The 16,184-nt window shown below is 47.0% G+C and overlaps 1 protein-coding gene across 2 annotated transcripts in view; it reads right to left on the bottom strand.

Moving 5' to 3' along the window:
- The window catches only part of YIPF7 (Yip1 domain family member 7), a 747,023-nt gene that overhangs the window by 501,255 nt on the left and 229,584 nt on the right, over positions 1–16,184 (bottom strand). For both annotated transcript variants that reach the window (XM_069631733.1, XM_069631734.1), the window contains exon 2: positions 783–899. In XM_069631733.1, the coding sequence (XP_069487834.1) occupies positions 783–898 (116 nt within the window). In that variant the 5' untranslated portion in view covers position 899. The remainder of the gene's footprint in view (positions 1–782; positions 900–16,184) is intronic.

Below are 16,184 nucleotides of genomic sequence, written 5' to 3'. Positions count from 1 at the left end.
AATATTGCCTCTCTCTTACTTGCACACATGATCTGCAGTACCTGCGATGTTTGCACTAAATATTACAAAGCATCTATTGCTTTCCTGCTTAGAAATCGTGCATTGCGCTGCTGCAAATGTACAGCAATGAGGCCCTGGAGCAGTAATGCATCATCATACCTCCTTGCAGCATTCTTTCCTCATTATAGTATATACATCAGACTTCCACAAATTACATGCATGATCAGTGTAGTCAGTGTAAGTAATATTAAGTTTGGCGTCAAATCTGCACCACTCCATGGGCCTCATCCGCGCAACTACATAAGCACCAGTGTACATGACGTGCACTGCATTTTTACTGCTATTACCGCAATTGTGCAAGCACAAAGGTTGTTTGTGCATACACCACACGTATTCATGCTTGCCCTGATGCACTTGGTGGAATGAGGTTCAAGCAAGGGTCTTTCCAAAATCTTCCTCTTGGGAATCAGGATGTCACTCTTTTCTCAGTTTGTAAATGGGTGATTTCTAAAAAGAGTACATGGGACCATTTGGACTGAGGTGGAACTCAATGGGCCACCAATGCCAACTCACACATGTCCAGTAAAAGGCTAATCATCAGAACCACATTGAAGTACATTTATTGCGTATATTATTTTCTCGTTTCTCCTGTACAGTTTTGACATTCCTCATAAAGATTTTTTATGACACTCATTTATATTTGTTCCCTGGCAGTGACAGTGAGATTTACTGTTGCAATAACTCTTGCTTGCATGCAAGACACTATGACACAGTGTACTTACGTGTGGCTGTGATAAAGATCTTGACCGCTCCCAGAGTTATAGGAGGTTTGCTCTTGGTCACCAATAAAATAATGTGATTGGTAGAAGTCCGAATTAAATGGTTCCGCGTGTGACATTCTGTTAGCAGTGAAATAAAAGAAAAATGTATTGTCAGTGAGAGCTGGCGGAAAAGGTCCAGAAGCACAATTGGAACTGTTGCAGGAAACAATGACTCTGTAGCCAAATAAAATGCTATGCTAAAAAGAACAAAATAGGTATCACGGAATGAAGGGCTTGTTTTAGAAAATAAATGCTGTATAAAAGTTTAAACACACATTTCTTGTTACAAACAGTTGTTATAAAGCAGTTCCTGATGTGCATTAATGCATAGCACATATGGTGCCTGAGATCAATTGTGTAGTGTGTATGCATGTTGAAAATGGTATCCTGTGGCAATTAAATGGTATGTCAAAGCTGACATTATGGCAATGTAGACCAGTTCTTCTTTAAGGTTGGTGCTACCACATGCAAATGCCCAAATTAGCTGTGCCAATGTTTGATTTTGTTTTGTAGCTGTGTAACTGACATGATTGGAGCAGCAATGAACATTGGGTGATGTGGTATGAAGCAATGTGATTATCACTTTGTGCAAGAGAGCCTTGTGATGTATAGGGATGGATTAATACTATCTATGCCTTTATATGATCCATCGTCATAACAATGGCGATGAAAAGTTCAGATCATTCGATTTGGGAAGGACAGTGATGCTGTGTTTGACTCTGCCCCCCAAGCCCCGCCAATGCCTTTTTGAATTGCCCTTTTTCAAATGTATACTGGTGCTTTGTTTTGATGTCCTCAAGCAAAAAAACAAGAAAAAAGCACAGAATATAAATACTTGTTGCAGACTGCGGGCCTGATTAATGGAAAATAGGGAACTTGCACATCCAACTGCGTGCGTAATCCTGTTCATCGATTCATGGAATCGAATGTGCAGGATTATCCTTTGAACTAGAAATGTAGGAGGGATGATATTCCTATGTGCCAACCAGAAATCCAAAGAGGTAGCGCTAGTGTTGATTTCACGATTTTTGTGAGATTGAGGGATTTTTTTTGTTAGTGATTATTTGGTAAGTCTATGTTCTAATGACATTCTGACAGAATTCTGTTGCCAAAAAAATGTAGATTTTCATTTCAAATAATTTTCTATTCTTCAATTAATCTCTCTACACGTGTTTCACCATTTTGAGATCAATGGTTCATCAGGAGAGATAACTTAAATTGTTTCATAAATCAATTGTTCCTGGAATGGTATTTCCTAGTACATCAAATAGGTCATAATTTTGTTCAACGCTCTTCAGTTAGGACGAATTACAGACTTGTTTGTCAACTGGTTTAGATGGTAAGCCTTTCAGTGTCCTGATGCATCCTGTAGGATTATCGTTTGACTTGCGTGGATTTTGCAGAGGCCGGCACACCCCTCCGAGCAGTCGAATGCCTTGCGTGGGACACAACGCAGAGTGTGGGTGTAGCTTGCGCAGAGGGCTGGGAAAGGGGCGGAACACAGAAAATGGGGAAGAACATGCCAAAAAGTGGACGTTATGAGGGACGGCCAGCAGGCAGTCCATAGCACGCCCACAATTGCATGAAACAACACATATTCTTGGACCCACCCACAGAGCCTCTCGGGAGGGAAATGACCACACAAAACCCTCATAACATTCCCCACCCAAAGGCAGGCCTAGAGGCACTTGTGCATAGGAATCACTGCGCAGAGGTTGGATTGCATGTTGGATTTGGGTGTTTGTGTTTACGCCACCAGGGTTACAATCTAAGTTAGGGGTCAGAGTATGCAGTGCAGCGGGGTGCAGGAATGAATTTTACCCAAGCTACGAAAAACCATACACATGTTGTCGGAGTGCAGTTGACAGTTGCGGGGGACCCCAGGCACTGTTTACAGGGCGCATGTATGTGCACCCGGGGAACACGCAATGGTAGCTGTTTTGGGCTATTTTGGATTTGCGTGGGGGTGTGTCAGTGGCGTTCCAGGCACGTCTTGTGTAGCCAAGTAATTTGTGCAAACAATTGCGCAGAGTTGGTCTTGGTGCGCAGGCTTTGCGGGATACATGCACACTTTTTCATGATTCGGGTGTACTTGCAGCAACATGAAACGTTGCGGTACCGTTGGTCAAGTAGTTCTTCACACTGACTTGCTAGCTGGAGAGAGTCTCTCCATGCAGTCAGATGCAAAGGGATGGTTTGAAATAATCCCTCCAGTGAACTGCTTCACCGACAATGTCATATTAGATTTTGGGTCAAATATGAATAATCACTGCATTGTTTATTGTGTCATCTTGACATGTGTGCTACAATTTGGACTGCCTTATCCAATTGCGACCTTTCTGAGATTACCTTTAAATTTGGTTTTGGTGGCTATTTTGGTGGAACTATTACCCTTCTCCAGGGTGCTCAATATTGCTTCTGTTTGCAACTTGCTCCTTTTCAGATAGGACCCAGTTACTATCAGGTGTAAACTGCTGCGGGAGGAGGGTAGAGTGAACAAGGCAAGAGCAACTTCAGCACATTTGCACATCTATCGTCATCGTGCAGACAGCTCATGGAGAAATAAGCTCTTGTGTTTCGTGTTTCCTGGCCAGCACCAGACCATGGAGAGAATGAGGAGTCCTCCTGTCTCGTTGAGGGAGGACTTGGATCGAAGCGAAAGGAGCATTGCATGTTGCTACATTGCTGTTCCAGATAGTGTAGCGTTGTAGATTATGCACCTGTGCCAGAACACAAAACACATCAGCATGATAATTCACAAAGCTTTCATTGCTCACATTCTTGAATTTGCCTATGGTGCATCGTCAAAATATAGGGCCCAATTCACAAAGAATTATGCTTTTACCCAGTGGGTCTACTTTCTATGATTCCTGATTCTCTGAAATGTACAGGTCACCTTATTCACAAAGCTGACCAAATCATTTCTCAGGGTCATGCACCAACACACATGATGCCCTGGCTGGCCTTATTGAATACTTTATTGTTGGGTGTCAGTGACTGATACTAATCCTACAGATTTCCAGCACCCACATCAATTCTTAGAGCATATTTCACGGATCTGCGTGAAATAACCGAGTTGAAAAGTCTGACTATCAAAAGTCTGTTTCCCTCCATTTCTTCGTATATGTATATATACATATATATATGTGTGGGGGGGAGACCCCCCATGGCCTCCCCACCTTACGCCTATACATTTTTATTAACTTTACCCCCTCACATATACATATGCGAACAAATGGGGGGTCGGACTTTTGGCACTCAGACTTTTCTACCTCTGTAATTTCATCCTATTCCTATTTCACTGTCACAGGCCCTTAAAGGAAATGTCATTGTAAAATAAATTAAAACCAGGAAAATATAAATTTGTAATGCTGGTTATACAATCAGGGCAGCAGTGGTTCATACTGCTACTAAATCAGTAAAACAAAAATGCAGAGCAAAGGGGTCAGAAATTACCTTTCTGTGCAGCGTACATCGCCTATGCCTGTTGCAAGCAGGCAGAGGAGGGTCCTTTACTTTTTTCAGTATTCTATTTGTGAATCGGGATGTGCTTTTAATACACATTCAGAGGCCTTTCATGAATCAGGCAGACATGTTTGTCACTGTAAGGATGCACTAGCACGTCTCCTCACTATCACGTTTTGTGAATTGGGCCCTTCAAGTTTTTGATTCTGACAAAATGTCTCACATACCCAGACGCAAGCCCCAGGCAGGAAACATACTTGTAGACACATTTCTTTAACATTTAAAAAGTGATGTTAAAAGATTCTATAGCGGAATATGCTAAAAAAATAAAAGTAGTCTTCACATGTTTGCCTCGGTTGCAAACCTGTAACATGACTCTAAAGGGGTAATTCATAGAAATCAGCGCACAAGTGGCGCACGCAGCTGGCGCACAGTGTGCGCGTGCGAATCCCTGCGCCAGCCGCGTGCGCCAAAACCCATTTCCGCGCACAGCGTATTCATGGATTCCATCCACCAAAACCAGCCGTGGCGCACAGTGGCGCAGCGACCTTGCAGCAGCACCAGTTACGCCCCCAAGAACGCCTTCCGCGCAGGGAAAAGCCATCAAAATCCCCAATCCAGCGCAAAGGGCTGCGCTAACCCTGTACCAGCACGGCAAGCGGGCTACGTGTATTTCAGGGGTTCACGTGAAGTTTCTCACGCGATCGGGCCTGGGGGAGCGTGCTACGTGTATTTCAGGGGTTCGCGTGAACTTTTTCACGCGATCGGGCCTGGGGGAGCGGGCTACGTGTATTTCAGGGATTCGCGTGAACTTTTTCACGCGATCGGGCCTGGGGGAGCGGGCTACGTGTATTTCAGGGGTTCGCGTGAACTTTTTCACGCGATCGGGCCTGGGGGAGCGGGCTACGTGTATTTCAGGGGTTCGCGTGAACTTATTCACGCGATCGGGCCTGGGGGAGCGGGCTACGTGTATTCCAGGGGTGCGTGAGAAGTTCCACACGCGAATAGCCTGGGCGCGTGTATTTCAGGGGTGCGCGGGAAGTTTTACACGCGATTTCAGCAGGGTACATGTATTTCAGGGGTGCGCGGGAAGTTCCACACGCGAATAGCCTGGGCGCGTGTATTTCAGGGGTGCGCGGGAAGTTTTACACGCGATTTCAGCAGGGTACGTGTATTTCAGGGGTGCCGGGGAGTCCTACATGTGATTTGACAGTGTGGGTCCTCCCAGGTGTTCCCTGTACACCCTCCACGGCCCCTGCAGGCAGCCCACACCACAGGGGACTACCCTGCATCCCTGGTCATGTCCCGCAGGCAGCCCACCCAACATGGGCATGCCCCCCAGCAAAGGCACATGTCTCCTTGAACTAATGAACACCAACTCATGTCCCCCACCACCCCCACCCCCCAGCACTGTGGGGCACCTGCCAGCAGGCCCCCACCCATGTCCAACTCATGTCCCCCACCACCCCCACCCCCCAGCACTGTGGGGCACCTGCCAGCAGGCCCCCACCCATGTCCAACTCATGTCCCCCACCACCCCCACCCCCCAGCACTGTGGGGCACCCTCCACCAGGCCCTCGCCCATGTCCCATCCATGCCCCCCTGCACCTGGGTCCCAACAATCCCCAATCATCTCCGTAATGGCCATCCTCCCCTGCCAAAAGGCCCAACCAACTATCACATCCACCCACATATCAAAGGCAATTACATGTTACACACCCAATGTAAATAATGCAAATGAACACATGTCTGTCACACACAATGGCTGCAAGTGAATGTTAAAACACCCAACATGACATGCATGAAAGTAATGAGATGATACGACACATTGAAGGATGAAAATAAAAATGTATTGAAAATCAACTAGAATGGAAATGAAATTAGAAAAACCACAAAGCAAAACAACAAAAAGAAGATGAATGTCCATGAAAAAAATTTACAAGACAATCCCGGGTCCATGAGCCCAACCAAATGAAACCTAACTATGTCAACTAACTAAAAACTGAACTATATACAAAAAAGTGGCGCATTGTCCAATCGCAACCAAATAAAAAAAAAATAATTAAAAGGAAACCTACCACTAACTATATAACTATATACAATGGCAGCGGGCAAGTCCTGCGGCTCACTCTGTGATGTTGCCGGCCAGGGCATCATCGAACTCCATGTCGATGTCCTGGAGGCGGGACTCTGTCCTGGCCCCGAGGTCTCGCAGGGATAACCCCATGTTCACCTCAAACTCCCTGCGAGCTTCCTCGAGGCACTCAGCCCGCCTCAACGCCCGACGCATGGAGAACTCCGCCCTGACCATGGTGAGCCGCTCCTCTTCCGCCCGCTGCCGCTCCGCACCTATCCGCTGGACCAACTGCTCCCACACGGAAGACACTACCATCCCAGGGTTCTCCTGCCCTCCGGCCGATGCCTGCCCCTCTGATCTTGATGGCCCCGAGCCATGATGCCTCCCACGTCGAGCCTGCTGCTGCCTCCGACGCCACTGCCTCTGCCAGCACGACGGCATCCAGGATGATGGAAACCACCGACGCCGTCGTGCACGTGCCCTGCCCGATGATGCCGTCACATCCTCCATCTGCTGGGGTCCAGTTGCTGTGTTGTCCACCCCTGCTGGACCTCTGACTCCCGACTGTGGCAGGGATGGGATCCCCACCGAGCTGGCTGCATTGGTCAGGGCAGGTCCACAGGGGGCCCCGGTGGCATCTGGGCCGGAAGACGGCAAGGAGAACGACTGGCGTATAGTCTGCACAGAGGAGGAGAGGGCCGCCAGATTGGCCGACACATGCAGGAAACCCCCGAACATGGCCGATCCCAATTGGGCCACGTCGGCACGGTGCTCTTCGTGATGACGTGCGTGCTCCTCCTGGGAAGCACGCACGGCATCACGAATCACAGCCGTGCGCATCGCGACCCCAATCAGGACCTTCTCCACACGGCCAGGGGTCCCCTCGTCCGCAGGTGGAGGGGAGTCAGATGACATGGACATCCCCTCTACCTGCGGACGGGCCTGGGACGGGGCATCCCTGCTGGTGCAAGGTGGTGCACCCACAGGTTCAGGGACAGCGACATGCACAGGCCCCTCCACGGTGACCTGTGCTGCCTCCTGCCCCTGCCCCTGGACTGCACCACTTGCACCAGCAGGGATGCCCCCACCAGGCCCCATGTGCGCCTCAGTGGCGGCCTCCTCCTCCTCTGTGGAAACCACCAACCTGGATGGCTCCTCGCCGTCTACCGCCGTAGCAGGCCCCTGTGGGGGCTCACCCACCCCTTCCGCTGCAGCCGTGGGGGCATCCCCGCCGCCTTGCTCCACAGTGCCGTCTCCGCCCTCTCCTTCACTAGCCGCTGCGTAGAGGGAGACATAGAACACAAGCATCAGGGTACTGTACAATGGTCCCCTAGACAGGAAGCAATAGCAGATGAGTGCCACTGTCAAAGTACACTTCCATCATGTCACACCACAACACATGTGTCAGTCCAGGCAAAACACACACAGTGACAGTCATGGTGCGTGCCATGGACATTTCAATGCATGTCCAATGGACTCTCGAATCATACAATGTAATGGGACTCACATGCATCATGGGTCATGCCTATCACATGCACACACTTCACCTCAGTCACATCCATCTGGCCCCGTACACCCCAATCACAGTGCATACAAGGATGACTAGGCTGCATCAGTGAATCTGTACATTGTCACAGACATGTGTCATGCATCCATGGCACTCACAAGTCACAGACACGCAGGTCAGGCACACACACATGGATACCACATATGTATCTGGCATCAGCACCCATCCCTCGCCCCCACCCATGTCCAGGTACAGAGACTGCCATGCTCTCATGTGTGCAATCTGCACAGGGCTCCCCATGTCGCATTCAAACACATGCAACAACCGTGCGGTTCACACATTACAGGTCGCACATGCATTCCCATGATGTCCCTGCACACATACATGCGTACATGGCCTATGTCACACATGCAGGCAAGTATCAGACAACCAGCACACTGCAACATGCCCTGTCTCACACAGCAATGCTTGGCCACTTACCGCTCAACTCCAGACGGGTCTCCCTCTCAAGGGCCTGGGCGTGGAGCGCTGGGTGTGCGCGTTCCAGGACCCTCAACTGGATGGTACTCATGCGGCCCCGGCCCCCCTCCACGAGGCGCCGGGCCTTCATGAGGGTCCTGGACCTCAAGTCCTCCCAGCGCTTCTTGACCTTCTGGATGGTGCGGGTTGCCACCCCCTCCGCGTTGATGGCAACCACACAGTCGGCCCAGATCCTCTCCCGTCCTACCCTGTTGGCGCGGGACGATCCGAAGAGGGCATCATACTGCCCCAGGACTTGCTCCACCAGGACACCAACTTCGGTGGCAGTGAAGCTGGTGCCCCTCTGGTCGGGGGTTGCCACTGGGGTCAGATGTGGATGTGCCCGACATGGCAACCCCAGGGGCAGGAGTGGGTGGGCAACTGGGTCCTGGGGCTGGGCTGTGGAGCGATGTTATTCGAGTCGGGAGTCTTCAGTACCAGCAGGGGTGGACACAGCAACTGGACCCCTGCAGATGGCTGATGTGCAGGCACCAAATGGCAGGGCACAGTGGCAGCAGGCAGGCAGGCAGGCAGCAGCAGATGGCACGTGGGAGGCTGCTCGGGGCACTGGGGGGCAGTGATTTGGCCTTCTGGGCAGGAGCGCGGTCTTCCGTGTGTTTTCGCGTGGCCAGCTTGATACGGAGTGATTTGGCACGTGAAAATCCTGCACGTCAGCGTGAAAATCGAGGAAAGGCCCTTAGCGCGTAAGCGCATCAGCACGCGTATGCGATTTCATTGGACCAAAGGCCCTTGCAGCGTAAGCGCGTCTGTGACGTTTTGCGCACGGGCGTTGCCCTGGCAGGGCTTGGTGATCCCGCGTGCATTTATGTTCTGTACGTGCTTTTCGTGCGGTGCGTGTGTTTTCCATCCGTTGGGGTTCACACGCTATTACTTCACAGCGGGTGTTGGCTACGCGTTCTTCTACACGCAAGGCAGACGGTGAGTGGTACCCCGCTCCCCCAGGCCCGATCGCTTGAGAAACTTCACGCGAACCCCTGAAATACACGTAGCCCGCTCCCCCAGGCCCGATCTCGTGAGAAAGTTCACGCGAACCCCTGAAATACACGTACCCCGCTCCCCCAGGCCCGATCGCGTGAGAAAGTTCACGCGAACCCCTGAAATACACGTAGCCCGCTCCCCCAGGCCCGATCGCGTGAGAAAGTTCACGCGAACCCCTGAAATACACGTAGCACGCTCCCCCAGGCCAGATCGCGTGTGTGACTTCCCGCGAACCCCCGGAATACACGTAGCACGCTCCCCCAGGCCAGATCGCGTGTGTGACTTCCCGCGAACCCCCGGAATACACGTATCCCGCTCAATCGCGTGTGTAACTTCCCGCGCAACCCCGAAATACACGTGCCCCGCTCGCACAATTGCTGTATGTTGCCACTTTTGTAATGCGCAGGGACGCTACCGCCTGCCTTCGTGTGGCGGACGTGTATCGGCTTGTGCGTGTCTTTCGCTGTGCGTGGCTTTGCCCTATTCGATTCCATGAATACGTGTGGTTCGGGTGCGTGTGGGCGTTCCGTCTGCTTCCCTGCAGTACATCCCCAGTTACGCCCTTGTTTTCGCGAGTTGTTCCCCATTCCGCGCGTTACGCCCCGTGTTCCGCCCACTTTCTGGTGTATGCGCCGAGGTTGTGCGCTTTCACTGTGCGCATCGCGCACGTCTTTTGGGATGTTGCAGTGACGTGTGCGCCATGCACGGGTTTGGCGCACATCCCGTGGTAAACACGCGCAGGGACTTCCATGAATCGCACGCGTGCGCGTGCGCCTGTTTTTTTCCGCTTGCGCCTGCTTGCGCGAAGATTTTCGGCGCACGTTTGTTCCATGAATCGGCCCCTTAATGTAGGTGTGCCCCTCGTTTGCACAACCTTTCCTTGGTTACTTGGATTACAGTCTTGTGTGCCACTCTTTGAAACTCTTTTGTGAGCTTAAGCTAGGGTTAAACCTTCTCCTTTAGTCCCCACTTATATCAGAGCATTCATCTTGCTAATAAAAATGCAGAATACACCTGCTGGCATGGACTGAGCCGTTGTGAATAGAGAAGAATTAGTTTGAGATGTCACGTGGACGCAGAGTCATCCAGTTAATAAAAGGTGCGCCATGACTCCTGCCTGAAGTACATTCTTGCGCCGCGCACCAGTATCACAGTATTCATAATTCGCCAAACTTTTTTAAAAAATTATTTAATGGCGTTTGGGCAACCAGATTCAGCTTGCCGAACAATCATCCACCTTGCGGAGGTCCTCAGCAGTGAGTGGCAACCTCTGAGAGAGAAAGTGGGTGCTGGCTGTTGTGCACGAAAGCTAAATTTAAGGAGAGGATGTGCGCAGGTTTTCGGAAGGGAGCTTTATCCCAAACATGGCCGAGTTGAATTCATGGAATCAAAAATCTTACTGTATTTTTTATTGTTACTTAGTTTACATGAAACTTCCACAATTAAAATACACAGTCTCAAATACAATTTGTAAATATCATAACACAATTTAAGTACAATCAATAAGAGTTAAAAAACGAACACGTGATAAAACAAGAGCTACATTTTCACCCCATATCATTCTTGCCCACAAGAGCTCTTCAGAACTATCTGTGGAGAAACAGTCCCCCTCTTTTGCAAAACAAATAATTTGTGTCTGAGTTAGCGAGAGGCAGTCCAAAATCAATGTCTTGCCATCTGTATTGTTAGGTCACCCTCTAGCCTGGCTATATACAACCAATTGTGACACTAATTGCCTTCTGTTTGGTTGTATTCTGTATATAAACTATCACTTGTCACTATAGGTGGTGGATATACACAAATTTCAAAGCACAAATCTGGTTTTAGCTTTGTATAATTAAACTTTGTTGCCAATTCATTTACTAAAGGTTTTTTAATGCAAGAAACAAACCACCCTTATTAAACTGGATTCCCCAAAAAAAATCAAAAAAGAAAAAATGCATGAACACCTAAATAAATAAAAGCTGTATTTATTTTCTATTTTTGTCTGCGCTTTCAATTGCCTGAGCACTATTACATACAGAATAAAGTGGAATGTATGTTACATGACAGAATAGCTGTAGGTTTAGAGCAATGAGAAAGTAAACCGTACAAATACAGTCGTCAGGACAACCCTCCTTGTATCTTGCCATCTCCATTCTACTGGAAGAACTACGAAAACAACAAGATACTTGTAAAACATCCACACCCCAGTGTTGGATCCGCTCTTTGGACATGATTTGATTAAGTCTAAATTGCATCTAGGTATTGCGGACTTTCGAGCATGGGAAGCATTTGAGGTAGTTAGGTAAATGGCCAAACCTTCGCAGAAACCTAGCATATTCCTGATAAAATGAAAGTGATTCCAACCCCTCAAGGGTCAGACGCCAAACATCCCTGAAAAGCTTAGTTTACACAGATTCCCAGTTTGCCACCAATTCTGACTCAGATGGTCCAATAGGATCCAAGAGATTTTCCATCATACCCCTAAACAAACTCACAGATTTCACAGAGTGGTTTGTTAGAATCTGATTGTAATCCTCAAAAATCGAATTATGTGGGAGAGAGAGGAATGTCTGGAAAACTGACAGTTGCTTCCACTGAAGGCAAACATTAGAGAGATCAGATTCAATTCTCGCCTAACGATAGCACAGGGAATGGCACATGAAAGGCCACTACTTTTGTCCACACCATGGCCTGGATGGAATCCAGACAAGGGTCAAGGGTCACCAACACAATCTAAGAAAACAAAAAGAATAACATGCTCAATCTTCCCCATATAGTGCTTAATCACTGGGAGGCAAGAAAAACCACATAACTTCCTAAAACACCCTCTGCATGTGGGTCAACAAGGGTGCCATCTTGGTGTTCAGCAGGCAGCTCCACATCTGAATGGAAGAAGTATTGGTTAGGTTATAACCTAGATAACTTAAAGAAGACACCTGCTCCACCCTTTCAGTCCCCAGAGACCTCCACATCGTTTTGGGCTTTCTTTTAGATGAAAAAGTTGCCACCTTAGATTTAGAGTCGTTCTCCTTAAGGTTATTCTCTAAGGTACACCTGAAGAAAACTTCCAGTTTCATTTGAGACCCTGCGGACTGCTATCAAAAATAATAAAATCATCCGCCAAGGCCAACCCCTGTAATTTGAGATGACTCCGTTTTACCGAAATGAAGGTGCCCAAAGACCACAATTCTTCAATGTCCTTTAGATACAAATTAAAAAGAGTAAGGGCCATAGAAACAGCCCCTTCCTTGGTCAACATGACCCTCAGCATTGAATGTTGGTGGAATAGGACAATTAGCTGCACAAATTCTCTCAGTATCCCCGAAAACATCATTTTACTCCACATCCGTTGACAATCGAAACAGTCAAATACTGATGACAAATCCATGGAAGCCAAATAAATATTCCCTCCCTGGAATCCCCTCACCATGTGCATCAGATGTTTTAATACTGTTGCATTTAATGATATGCCAATTAGTCTACGAAATCCCACCTGAAATCGGGACAAGTGTCATTTTCAGTCAGAAAAGCATTAAGGTGTCTTAGTAGCAAAATTTAAAAGACTTTGCTCGACGAGTCGATTAAGGCAATGGGTCTGTAATTTCCTGGATCCATAGGATCACCCTTTGTGAATATTGGGATAATAATAGTCTCTGCCCAGGACACCAGCAATATATATCAGATGAATAAATCACATCGAAATGAGGTTTTTGAAAATGGGCCCAGGCACTCAGATCTTTCCTCAGCAAAAAAGGTGGAAGGCCATCAGGTCCTGGAGCCCTGGCTGGCATATATGATGTCCTCTATTCCCCAAAACTAAATTTGTTGACCCCTCTGAGGTGTGGGGATACTCTGTCAGAATAATAAATTTGATGGAGTAAAAGGACACTCAAGTATGTTCTTGAATAGGGCTGTCCATTCTGAAAACAGCCTCCCCGGAGATTTTACTAATTTGCGACGAGAATTGCCTGGAGTCTGCCATGATCAAAGTGCGAACATTACTTGGCCATCTATCAATGCAAGCTCGAATTTCAGAGATTTCACTAGGTTTCTGTGGCAGTGACATTCCTCACATTTTGTTTTGCAAAATGGTACTCTATAATAGGCAGCTCCCTTTTCAGCAATTACCAGATAACCTGGTGTTTTAGATTGTTTTATTTTGGAGTTAAAGCAATGGGGGTATAAAATCCCAATCTGGGTAGCCGTACTAACAGAAATTAGCCGAATACCCTCCATAATACTTTGATTCAATGGTCTACAAAGAAACCGGAAAAAATTAGTGCACCCCCTCAAATCCACCTGCAATGTGCGCATGTCAGGCTGGAACAAAACATGATTAGTTTAGCATATAACCTACTTTATTTACATTTCATATTTTTTCACAAAACTATGCAAACACAGAACACTAGGAAAATAAAAATGGGTTTTACTCGGAAAGCAACATAAATTAAGGTGAATGTAACTAAAATGAACAACAGCAAAGAATGGTTTACCAGCAAGAGCAAAATCAAACAACAATTGAACGTTTTGCCTAAAAATGAACTGGGCATCCTAATTATTAAAAAATATTAAATTATGAAAAAAACGCAATGACATTTCCCTGACTAAAGTAACAAAGATGTCCCTGCATTAAGATACAGTTAGATAGCTGTCTACGCTCCCTCCAAACTTTGTCAAAATGCTCCTTTTAGTAGCTGGATCCCGTCGGCCCTGCCTCTTCCTTTAGCTATTTTCTGGGTCCTTTTCCTGCTCCAATTCTTGTGCAACTTCTCAAAGTGGGGACTCATGTTATCCCAGAGACTCACCCCAATCTAGTGGTTGATCCCACATGAATTTGGGACTATAGTGAAGGGCGGTTCAGCCAGGCCTATTATTGATGCATGTAAACAAAAAAAAGGAATAAGAATACATCTGCAAAGACATCCCTGCATTAAAACATAATCCTCAAATCAGAATTTTTAAAAATCGTGTTTAAATAACAGAGTACAGGAGAACATGGCCATAAAGTCTGTGAAGGTACGTTTAGTCTGATGTTTTAAAAGGGCGACATCTAATTCGGGGGATCTTTCCACCCACTCAAAACCAGGTGTGCACAATTTAACTCTATTTATGAACCTGGGAACCACAATTTAACGTATTGATTAAACAAGTTATGCATCCATAAACTTCCATTGCCAATGATGAAAACTGATCAATACACTAGTCATCCCAGTTTCCAATGCTGGGGTTATAAAAATAAAGCCTTTTGTAAAACACACATCACCGTATGTGTAGCTATACATTTAATTCACCCTGACCGCGTATGCACCATGGATTAAAATTGCACAACCCTCCTAGATTAATCTTTCATTTGTTAAGGCACAGTAATTCAAAACATCCCTGCCTGCCTAATTCTCTCTACATCCCCTTTATTGAAAATAAATGCCCCCATCCTTTCTCAATAGACATATCAGAATTTCAGCAGCATTCTAGAAAACTCAATTGCAACAAGCTACTGGACCTTCCTGCATGTAAATTGCTTGTAGAAAGGAAAATATATGTTCAAGATGTATGCTGGCTAAATTCCCTTCATTTGTGTTTATATTTCATTAATGGGTAAAAGTGTTACTTTCTCACTTTCAATGAGCAACTTAAAAAGTGTGGGAATGGGAAGTGAATAATCACCCTCTGCCTTTAGTCTTGATCGAGACAGCATTAATAAAAGTATTCTGATTGATGTATATCTGGGAATTACTTAAATTATATTCTTTTTATAGTTATGCACGCAGTGAGATTTCCATTTGACTCCTTTAATACTTGTTCCATGCTAGGCGTCTTTGTACAGAGGAGTGAGGGGATCTTGCTGTATACACAACATCAAGCCTAGTCTATCAATATATACATCTAGAAGCACATACAGTTCTGAAATGTTCCCTAAATTGTCAATGTAAATATTCCCACCCCTCAGTGTCTACAAATAACACGGGTCAAAAAGTAATCTAATTCCCTTCATAGTATCACTCCCCTCAGGGTTACATTTCCTTTGGATCATATTCACATATGAATTTCTTTTGTCTGTCTCACAGATGGGTGGGAACCCTCTTAAGCACTTGTTCAATCCTCCCCCTCTAGGAACAAATGGGTATCAGTCAGCAAGATAAGATCAGCTTTCCTCCACAGCTTGTCTACTGTTTCTTTTACTGAAGAAGGCCAGGGACTTTAACTCCTGGAAGGCTTCAATCATGGTGCTCTGTGGTCCAAAAGGAGAGCAATCCATTCCATCTCTTTCCTCTTGTTGTCAATTCTCCTTTCTCTCCTTCTTCCTCGCCATCATTCCCTAAGTGAACAAGTGAGTCTGTTGGGGTTATTACGACCCAGGCGGTAAGTACACCAACTTTACCACCATGGTGTAAACTACGTAAACTACGTTTACACCATGGTGGATGGCGGATTTACCGCCCCATTCCAAGGTGAGTGGGGCGGTAAATCCCCATTTCCCATTTACCCTTCCCCATTCCCATTTTTGCCCCATAGGGCATAATGGGAGTGGGGAAGGCGCTAATTACGGCACCGTAAATTACGGTGCCGTAATTAGCACCAAGGTGGTTTAGCGCCATGGATTTTAACGGCTGCTAAAAGCAGCCGTTAAAATTGGAATCAGGCGTTAAGGATTAACGACGGCGTTAACCCTTAACGCCTGAGTTGTAATGAGGCCCTGTGTCCAGAATCTATGGCTTTGACCATTTATAGAACAGAAACCACTCTCCCTTTGAGGTGTGTATAATTTCTCTAATCTAATTTGTCAATATATGTGACTGAACAGTGTTCCAAA

This window comes from Ambystoma mexicanum, chromosome 6q (genome assembly GCF_040938575.1).
Source record: "Ambystoma mexicanum isolate Mex_15411 chromosome 6q, UKY_AmexF1_1, whole genome shotgun sequence".
Lineage (NCBI taxonomy): Eukaryota > Metazoa > Chordata > Amphibia > Caudata > Ambystomatidae > Ambystoma > Ambystoma mexicanum.
The sequence above is the reverse complement of the archived record's forward strand: the minus strand, read 5'-3'. Positions and strand labels throughout refer to the sequence as shown.